The following is a 10,054-nucleotide window of genomic DNA, read 5'->3' as shown; positions in this document are numbered from 1 at the left end:
TTTGTGGCACCCTTTCCTAACATGTTGTGCCTTACCTTTTCAGAACGGTGTGAGGTAAGTAGGGAGTGCCACTCTTGGCTTTGCTGTTCCCATCCTGTGGGGTTGCCTTATGTTTTCCTTTGGACTTCAGCACTTAAGACATTCACTACCCTTCTGCAAAAGTCAGACTGCAAATATGCAGCTGGTATTTGATTTTTTAAGAAATAAAATTAATAAGAAGTGTCTGCTCATTTAGTATTCCTTGTGAATTCCTGTACATAATGAATCAGATTTGTACATTCTGCTGTTTTTATTTAGTGTAAGATGTATAAAGTTATGGTTATTTCTGTCATCAAATAAACTGAGCTCTGCCATTAATTGCTCTTTCAAGAAACTTTGTTTTTCTCTGGGAAAGAAGGTGTTGCAGATTCCTCTGCAGTATTTCATTTTCCATATATGAACCTGGATAGATTCTGGCCTGGATAGTTCTAGGAACACCTGCTTTTTGAAGTTTTGCTTGAGGCCCAAAGAGTTGCGTTGTATGAGGAATGGAGAGATGCTGCCCTCCTGAACTGAAATTCAGAAGTTTCTGCAGTCTCTCACAAGGTCTAGGATTATTTACTGACCATAGAAGTAAGAAGATAAATATAACTTTTGCTCTCTCCGTTACATGGAAGGTATTTCATAGTATGTCTGCAATTCTGCCTAGCAATTTCCTAAGTGATTTTGAAGTACAAGGAAATTCTGGGTATGAACATCTGCTTCAGACAAAGATGTGAAAGAAAGTGGAGGTAGGTTAAAAGAAGGAAGAGATCTGAGTCATTCTCTTATTTGAAGTTCTGTTTTGCTTTGTTCCTGTACAAGTGATTGATACAGTACGAACCAGCTACTGAGGAGCACAAGAAAATGGCTATTCACTATGGATTACCACTATCTTAAAGGGATTTATTCAGACAAACATAACCACATGTGATGAAAATAAGTGAAAAGTTTGTCTTGCCTAGTTCCAGTAATGCCCAAATTGGTTTTGGAAGGCCTGAAAGTCAGTTTTGAAAGTGTGTTTTAAATAAACCAAGTATTTCTGCTATGGAAGAAAAATAATGTATACATTTTTATGTTAAGTTTATAACAAGGCTTTTAAAAGAAAACAATTACAGGTATTCAACTGCATCAGACTTCAAAAGAAAAAAGATTACACATACAATACAAAAATACAAAAGATATTTTTAGAACTTACAAACTCAAAAGTCTAAGTGGTCAGAGCTTTCCTAAAATAATAATAATAATAATAAAAAAATACATTTCAAGATGCACTTTCCTTTCTGCACTTGCAAGTTCAACTTTAGCAAGAAGCCAGTTTTAGGGGCAGGATGAAAGCAACTAATATATTGAATGTTACAACCATTTCCTAGCTGAAATTAATTTAGTGGGTGACACTATCAGGTATTTGAGTTTAAAAAGAACCTTATGTTTTATTTGGGGTATGGGAGGTGGTGCTGTTGGGACAGGTGGTGGTATTGCTGTTGATAATTTAACCAGTTACACTGCTGTTCTATTTAACCAGTTCTGCTAGTAAAATGTTTTTACAAAGACTGAAATTTAGCTGGTCATGAGTAGCACTGAAATCCTTCAGCACTGCCCTGCAGTATGGCAGCTAAGAAATGAACTGACCAGATTCATGCCACTGCAGAAAATAACGGCAAAGGAAGACAGGCAGGAAAAGGTCGAGTTTGATTTCTGAAGCTGGTACTTGTTAGGAACATCAGCACTGCAGGTACAGCATTCTCTGACCTGATAGTGTCCTCTGAGGTCACAGGCATCAAGGCATTTTGTCTTAAATGGCAAGACAGGGAAAGTGCATCTTAGAGTTTTCATACTTAAGCAGTGAGTTACCGATTTTTGGTGTGGCTTTTATTCCTTCTAGGCATAGTAAAGAAAAATATTTCAACCAAAGGTGAAGCTTAATGTACATTAGCTTGTATTTTTGGTGGTGGCTTTTGAGTACCACTGGGAAATGCTAACAGTAACTACTCAAGGCTAATGATTTAAAAGGAGCACACTGAAAATACTGATTTACCTTTGTAATGAATATTCTTTACAGACTGTATCTAATATACAGACAAGGCCCATTTCCTTACACAGAACAGGCCACTGAAGGTTACACACCCTACATGAAGTTTTAAACAAAATCAGAGCTAAGTTACCAGAGCCACTCAGAGCAACGTAATTCCTAGTTTGCAGAGACTTAACAAAAGGTGACTGCAGGGAGAGAAAAAATCCAAGTTCTTACTATTTCCTGTGTAAGATTATATTCAAAGTAATAGTCCAGTAACACTTCTAGTACAAGACAGTGCTCACTCTCTTTAGCAGAATTCAGAGGAGTCAACTGTTTCTCCTGTTATGAAGAGGGAGCCAGAAGTGAGAATGCAAGAGCATTCAATTTTAACCTGATTAAAGAGACAGTAACCTTTTTCATCCACCTTATTTAATCACTGACAAAAGAAAATTATCTTAAAAAGGTATCACTCCAATTTCTTTATTATCTGTAACCTTTTGAAACTAATCACATGAACTACAAAATTAGCAAATGCCTTGAAATCTGTATACAAAACATAAATTACCTCTAATTTCAAACTCATTTATTAGTGTACCACTCAAAGTCTTAAAAAAGTGGCTCCAAAGATAGTCTCATACCATTCTTAAAAAAGGAAACTGTTCCTTTAATGTTACACCCTCCCCTCCCCCCAAAACACCCAACTTGTAATCCACATCATTTAGTTATTTTCTTGGTCATGGACGTTTCCAAGATGAGATTTTATATTTCGTTCCCATAGCTTCTGGTTGTCAGAAAATCCATGCTTTCCTTTATTGAAGGAATTTGGTCCTGCTGAGGTTGGTGTATCCCTGTGAAAAGCACAACAAGAGCAGTTGAGAAAGCAGTTGAGAAAGCCAGCTCAGCTATAGCAGATTGTGCCATGACACTGAAATGCTGATTTCAAGCCCAGCCTGTTCCTCTAACTACCACACGAATTTCCTTCTGCTACATCAGGAGCCCTCACTCCTAGCAACTGTGAGCTGGCCACAGAACTGATCTGCACACAGTATGTCAAAGCAGAGTGAGGAGATGGAGCAGGAGAGGAGGTGGCAGCAACTGCTGCCAGCTACAAAGATTAAGAAACTGAGGATCCAAATTTGTTACTGGAGAAAAACGAAAAACTTCCATAGTGACTGACTTTAAAAGCAGTCTATCATGACAAACACCTCTGAAATACGAATTCTCAAAATTCATCCCTAATTTACTTGAAGGCTCCTCTGAAAAGGTCCCAACTTGTTTTAGGACTGGTCCGCTACCCTCTCAAATCTGTGGCAAGCAGGAGAGTTACATGATTTATTATAAAGAAGCAATTCTTTGTCTTTCTGAGAGATAATTCTTATCTTCTCCTTGCACATGAGTTTAAAAATGTGACCAGACTACCTACTTCAAGGTAATTTATAAAAGGGAGAACCAGAAAAATACAAAGTAAAGACAAGCAGGAATTCCCACCTATTACACTTAAAAAAAAAAAAAAAAGTTACTATTTTTCTATTTAATGCTATATTTAGTTACTATTTAATGCAGACTCAGTTTCTTCCTCAAAAAATGCAAATAAGATTCAAAGTTCAAATGCAAGTGTAGATGACATGCTTGAAAATCTTGTTTCTGGAGAAATGTTTCTGTCACCTATTCGACCTCCTTGCATTCTCAAAGCATCCTCCAGACCTGCCCTGAGCTGTGCTGGCATCCCACAGCTCAGACACAGTGAAGGCTGCCCTACCTTCCGATGTTCTTCATGCGCATCTTGGCCTCGGGGGGCATCTCCTCGGGCTCGCTCTGCGGGGAAAAGCAGCCCAGACTTCAGTGCCTGGCAGGGAAAGGTGCCTGCAGCCCTGCACACTGCCCAGGGACCCTGGCAGGGAAAGGTGCCTGCAGCCCTGCACACTGCCCAGGGACCCTGGCACAGGGAGCTCCCACACAGTTACAGCACAGAACACCAGTGCCTGGCAGGGAAAGGTGCCCTGCAGCAACACAGAGGTATTGTACATTCTTAATCTAAGCCAAAAGAGATGCTTGGAGGTTGAAAATTCCTGACATTTATGTTAAGAACCATAAATAACCCACTCTCTCTGCCTACCACGCCAATGGTATTTTGTGTTGATTATTACTCACATCTTCATCTTCGTTGAAAGCTGCTGCTACAGAAAGGGTTTTTGGAGCCAGGGTTGGAACAGGCTCTTTAGGCTTCTGGAAAAGACAAAATGCACAAGTAACATAAGTCTACTAACTCAAAAAAGCTATCCTTGGCTTTTTAAGTATTTTGGTAAAAATAAATCAAACATCTTCACTGAAATGGGCAGCCAGGGGAAAAGTTTTTGTCTGAATCCACCACCTAAAGGACTCTCTAATGACAAAGGTAAATGACTGTTCATTTATGTGTGATCACCCTGAGCAGCAAGCTGAGCCCTCTAATATTACAACTCCCCACATGCAGTCTTCACTTTCTAGAACACTGCAGGAGTACTCAGCCACTGGTGCATGACATGAACAATTAAAACAGAACCTGAATAACTTGTAGAATTCAAAATTTTACTGTGCCACTATTTCCAATATTCTTTTGGATCTTCTTATCCATCAATATCAGAAAAAAATAATATGTTTATTTTCTTCTATTTTAACAACGTGACAGCTTTCTCGCTTAAAACAATTCAATGCATTTAAACTACTACCAGTATCTATCATACAGTCCGATTAATAAGTTCCTTTAAAGAGTATTTCTTTTATTTCCAATTTTTTATTCCTCTACTTAAAGTGTAGGAAGTTGTCTAACTCAGAACTGTTACGTGTACTACAGCAGTGGTACCAGAAGTTACTTCAACACCACTGAGAAAAAAGCCAAGTAACTAGTAACAGATTGCTACTGTAGTACTAAATAAATCCTGTACAGTGCTTTCTGAATTTTGCCTTTACTGGCAATTCTTTAATGCACGCTCCTAGAAGCTGGTACTGCAGCAGAACCCTTATGCAACTGCCTACAGCTGTTCTTTACTGATACTGCACAACATATAAATACCAACATTTTAAAGCATCTGCGCCCAAGGAATGAGGAATGTTCTAGGGGAGTAAAAATAACTGAAGAGAAACAGGGTAAATTTCAGCACTGTCCATCACCCACTAAGTTCTGTGAACCAGAAATCCTGAGGCAAATTTATTGCCACTTCAGACATGAGAAACTGAAGCATGCTAGAAGCTCAGAGAAGGAAGCCTTGTCTATTTTTCCGAAGGCTGAGCTGACCTGGCTGCATTTATACCCTAGAATGCTGCCAGCCCACATCTCCCTTCCATCTCAAAGTAACAGAGCACCCTTTTAATCCTCTGCAGGTTCCTCAAATGCTGGCATTGCGTGTGCAAGGCTTCCACAATTAAGAGTTTGAATTCGCTGCAGACAGCTACTTATATCCATCCCAGTGATAGGCAGGAAATGTAAATTAACTGTATTAATCAAAGAGGCTGTTCTGTTTAACACCTTGGCTTATCCTTGGCCAGGCCAGTGGAGGACTACTCTGGAAGTACAGAGAGTCATCAGATTCCCATCTGAACAAGCACAAGGATACCTTGTGCTGGACAATCAAGGGATCAGAATTCTTAGAAACCTATGTAACAAAGCCCCATGTCTTACATTTAACACAAATAAATCACACTGACCTTGCAAAGAACAAGCAAAGTCATGGAAATACGCTACAATTCCCCATACTAAAATAAGATCTTCGGAGTGGAAGACAACTATTAAGCCATCTAGATGCTTTCTTCTAGCTTTAAGCATCCTATGCAATGAAGATCCCAGCACTCATTTCAAAGTAGCCTGAGCAGCTTAACAAGTCTGCTCATTTCCCTCAGGAAATTATTGCAGACTTATCAAATCTCATTATAAAATTATTCTGCATGTTCAAAGATCTACAGTTCATTTCAATCAAGTCTTATGATTCCTGAGACTACCGAGCTGTTATTAATCACCTTGAAGTACTTACACATGCACGACCAGCTGGCCCTGCAACCCCTGCCTAAGCTCTACCCGAGTTACCCTCATGGGAATTCAAGGTTTCCTCTGCAAGGAAGCCTCCCAAAGTCCCTTTTCCCTCAGTTTCCCTTAAATTAAAAGCCCTCAGTAAACTTACATTTGCTCCCAGTTTGATGGATATTGCAGATGCCTTCTTTGTTGTCTGACTGCCTATGGAAAATCCAAACTTGGACATTTTGGCAGGAGCGGGCTTTGTGTTGAAGTCTTCAGCTTCTTCATTAGCTGCCCGTTTCTCTGCGCTGCGACTCGAACTTTCTCCTCCATTACTGGAAGAAACAGTCTTAGTTTTCACAGGTTTTTCTGCCTCTTCTTCAGGTCCTGGTGAAGTCGAAACAACTTACCAAGATGAGCTACTTTTACTGAGCAGATTGATGGGAGCAGCAACCTCAAAAAGCATTATACTTTGGGTGCAATAGGTAAGGTGTTTTTAGTGACAGCAGTTTCCACCAATGTATAATTAGCGGACAGCAAAACACAAAGAGGAGAAGAAACTGCAAGCACTCCACTACTTGTAAAGAACTTCTTGTATGAGTCAGGAAAATCATCTTGAAGCACCATCTCTTTATTTAGTAAGGAAGTCAAAGTTCATGTAGTAAATTAAATGTAGATGACTAAATCTTTTTAAGTTTTTAAGTTGCCACAGATAAGCTTTCATAATTGGAATCCCAATTCCAAATCTAGAGTAGACAATCTAAGTTAAAACTTATTCTACTACATTTCTACAAAATCATGTCCATGCCAGTCTCTAGGCTTGTCTGGCACAAGTCTAAAATCATGGGAGTGACTACAGTGAGGCCAGCTGTCTCAATCATGTTTCAAGTCACTGCTTGTCCGCATCTCATCTGTAATAAATCTGCCAAGCGCTGCTTGAGGAAGGAATCAGCACTAAAAAACCATATATATATAGATTTCATCTTTTCTGGTTTTGTATAGCCATGGAAAACACAGCAGCTGAACAGTGATACACAGAGAAAAAACATTCAAGCAACACTTCCATTCCTATAAAATCAGCTTCTTCAGCTACACCAAGAGACAAAGGTGTCCTTGGAAAACTCATCCTGAACAGAGTAAATGCTTCAGCAAAAAGACAAGTCCCTGCTGCTGCAATAAGCAAACCGCTGCAGTAGCAGAAGGGGGAAAAACCAACACACATTAAGGAATGGACAGGGAAATGCTCACAGCAGCAGTTTGAAACAACTGGAGCTAGCACAAGTTCCTCATCACATCACATGGAGAAGAGCACCTTCCATGAACAGCAAACTCCAACCATCGGGATAAAGCTCTGTGCACCGCTAATCAAAAAGCTACTACGTAAGGTGAAGCAATGGGAGAGAAGAAAGTCTGAACTGGGGGTCAACAACATTGTAGCTCTGAGAAAAAAAAAAAAAAAAACAGAAGCAAACAACATCAGGAAAGAGAAATCTAGGGACTCAATCTATATATATATTTGTCTGCTATTTCCCAAATCAGAAACAGCAGAATATACCACTTCTGCCCCACTCTTCCAGGTATCAATAAGTGATTGAAACCAAAATGGATTTATCATTCACCTTCAGAAATATGGCAGATCAGGAAAAAAAATTGTAACTTTAATCAGTTTCACTGTATTAAAAAATGCTACAAAAATTTGATCCAGAAAATATAGATATACAATTGAAAAACAAAGCAAAAGAGGAAAGAGAAACAATCAAAATTTACACAAGTGACCTTGGGTAGCTGTCTTAGCAGAGTTTACCCAACAGCAGTCTGCAGAGACTGTGAGAGCATCCTTATGGTTAGTGCATGGAATGCCATCAAACAGAACGTTCCAAGTGCAGCCTCAGTGCACCAGAGACTGTCACTCAAGGGGAGCTACAAGATTCACTGGCCAGACTCACTGGGTCCTGCTGGAACCTTAGGGCTATGCTTTCTTTTTCATAACATACAAAATCCATAGCAGCCCAAAGTTCAGGGCACAGGGAACCAGTTCCTAGCCTAGTGCTAGCTTGAAGGTTATTACACTACTTCTTACAGCTTACTTCTTTTAAGTGCAAATTCTCCAATACTGCTAAGCACAAGGTGAAGCCTCATACAATCTACCCACATCTGTTTATCTGTCTTCTCACCAAATCCCAAAGAGCATGTCTGTCAGAATTAACACTGCATTCTGAGCGTTGTTTCTACTGGGCTTGCCAAAGGATGAACACAGACTGCTGAAGGAAACACTCTTGCTTGATGATAGAGCTGCAAGGGGCACGGGACAGCTGGGGAAGGAGGGGAGGGAGCTGCTGTGCTGTTGGATTTCTGCAGGAAGCAGAAATGCAGGCATATTAACCATTCAGCAGGTCTCTACCATCTCCCATGCCACTCCATATATATATTGCAAGATATCAACGCTGCTTTATCATTTCCTGGAGGTCATGTTCACCCACAAAAAGCACCAGCACTATTTCCAAACCAGACTGGCTGGTTTCCATGGATTGCAGACACCAAAAGCTGTCCTATGCTCAGCTAAGTTTTACTCATGCATATCAACAGCCCCACGAGTGAACAACTCCACGGCCCAGGTGGCCGGAGTGCCAGGAGTGCCAGTGCCAGCTGCACAGCCCTTCAGGATCTGTTATCTGTGGGGACCAACCCGTCACAGCCAAGCTAATTTTAACATGAGCCCCATTATCTTGCCAGAAAAGCTAAGGACTGCAAATTGCTTTCAAAAATTGTCAGGCAACAACTATTCTTCCTTAGGGCCAAGGTACCTCAACTCGTTCAGATCATGTTTCAGCACACGAAACAGCATGAATTACTGATGTGCTGTTCCTGTCCAGTTACTGTATTACTAATACAAAAAGACACCCAATACCGCCACCAAAACATAAAACCCAAAAAGCCACCAAAGCCCAACAGAGAACCAAGAGACAAGGAGCTACCTAAAATCGATACTCTTCAAATGTCAGCGATTATCAGAAATAACATTCACTGTTGAAGTTATCCTGATTGGTTTACAAGCCAAATTTAATTTTTAGACAGATTTAAGAAGTACCCTCTCCCTACAGATATATCGAAACAAAAAAAGAATTACCAAAACCCAACTAAAACAAAAAAGAAACACACCAAGAAAGAAAAGCTTTATCTTTGCAAAGACACTGTCCTCCCAACTTTAAGGGAAGAAAGAAGAGAAGAAACATACAGTTAAAATTTTCGAACCAAATACTGCAGAAATTACAGGAATGTCCAGTAATAATATAAATACTGTAAGACCAAACAGCAAAGTTACAGATTGTTGTCAAACAAAAAAAGCCCCAAATGCTCAGAACAGCAATTAAACAATATTCACTGTACCCATTTATAAAAAAGGCACCATAACTGCTAAAAGTTAATAGTTAAGGCCCTGTGTTCATCCCTGCAGACAGCAACAGTGGTATTTCTCTCAGAACACGGCGTAAGTACCCCACGTATTTTTAGGAGAGAGACACAGCGCATTTGCAGGGACAAAGAGCAGCCGGTGTGTTTTTAGGAAAGCGCTGTAAAGCTGAGCACAGCGGGCGCCACTCGGCCTCTCCTCCAGCGCAGCCCCTCAGGCCCAGGCCGCCCCTCTCCCCGCAGGGCCGGGCACCGCACGGCCGGGCGAGGCGCCCCCGGACTCCCTCCACTCCCTCCACCCCCGCCGGGCCGGCCCGGAGCCCGTTCCCTCCCCACAGCTCCGCGGCGAGCGGCGCTACGTGTTCACCTCCTGCGGGCTGCGGCCGCTTCGCCTTCTCCCGCTCGGCCCTGCCGTCCGCCATCTTCCCCCGCCGCCGCCGCCGCCTCGCAGCGCGCATGCGCGCCGCCCCGGGCCCCGCCCCTGCGGCGCGCGGGGATGGCGCGGCGGGAGCGCGCCCGGGAGCGCGCCGGGGAGGAGCGGGAGCGCGCCGGGGAGCGGCGGGAGCGCGGCGGGAGCGCGGCGGGAGCGCGCCGGGAGCGCGCCGGGGAGCGGCGGGAGCGCG

The 10,054-nt window shown here is 41.9% G+C and overlaps 1 protein-coding gene across 2 annotated transcripts; it reads right to left on the bottom strand.

Annotated features, from left to right (window-relative positions):
* Positions 1-903: 903 nt before the first annotated feature.
* PCNP (PEST proteolytic signal containing nuclear protein) lies at positions 904-9,923 on the bottom strand. Of its 2 annotated transcripts, none has more exons than XM_002193688.6 (5): positions 9,799-9,923; positions 6,190-6,410; positions 4,187-4,261; positions 3,795-3,850; positions 904-2,883 (listed from the first exon to the last, which is right to left on the bottom strand). In XM_002193688.6, the coding sequence occupies exons 1-5, from the start codon at positions 9,887-9,889 to the stop codon at positions 2,754-2,756; spliced, it is 573 nt and encodes a 190-aa protein (XP_002193724.2). In that variant the 5' UTR covers positions 9,890-9,923; the 3' UTR covers positions 904-2,753. The 2 variants fall into 2 exon arrangements, with proteins under 2 accessions (XP_002193724.2, XP_072790839.1); XM_072934738.1 differs by lacking the exon at positions 9,799-9,923 and adding an exon at positions 6,434-6,616 and having other exon boundaries at positions 2,486-2,883; positions 6,190-6,358.
* Positions 9,924-10,054: the final 131 nt, after the last annotated feature.

This window comes from Taeniopygia guttata, chromosome 1, assembly GCF_048771995.1.
Source record: "Taeniopygia guttata chromosome 1, bTaeGut7.mat, whole genome shotgun sequence".
Lineage (NCBI taxonomy): Eukaryota > Metazoa > Chordata > Aves > Passeriformes > Estrildidae > Taeniopygia > Taeniopygia guttata.
The sequence above is the reverse complement of the archived record's forward strand: the minus strand, read 5'-3'. Positions and strand labels throughout refer to the sequence as shown.

What these genes read in the sequence shown, in the direction of transcription:
- PCNP (XM_002193688.6), bottom strand. Translation starts at nt 9,889, where the DNA reads ATGCGCGCTGCGAGGCGGCGGCGGCGGCGGGGGAAGATGGCGGACGGC. An exon ending in GCGGCCGCAGCCCGCAGGAG is followed by an intron (nt 6,411 to 9,798) that starts GTGAACACGTAG and finishes CGACTTCACCAG; the next exon opens with GACCTGAAGAAGAGGCAGAA. An exon ending in CTTTCAACGAAGATGAAGAT is followed by an intron (nt 3,851 to 4,186) that starts GTGAGTAATAAT and finishes TTTTCCCCGCAG; the next exon opens with AGCGAGCCCGAGGAGATGCC.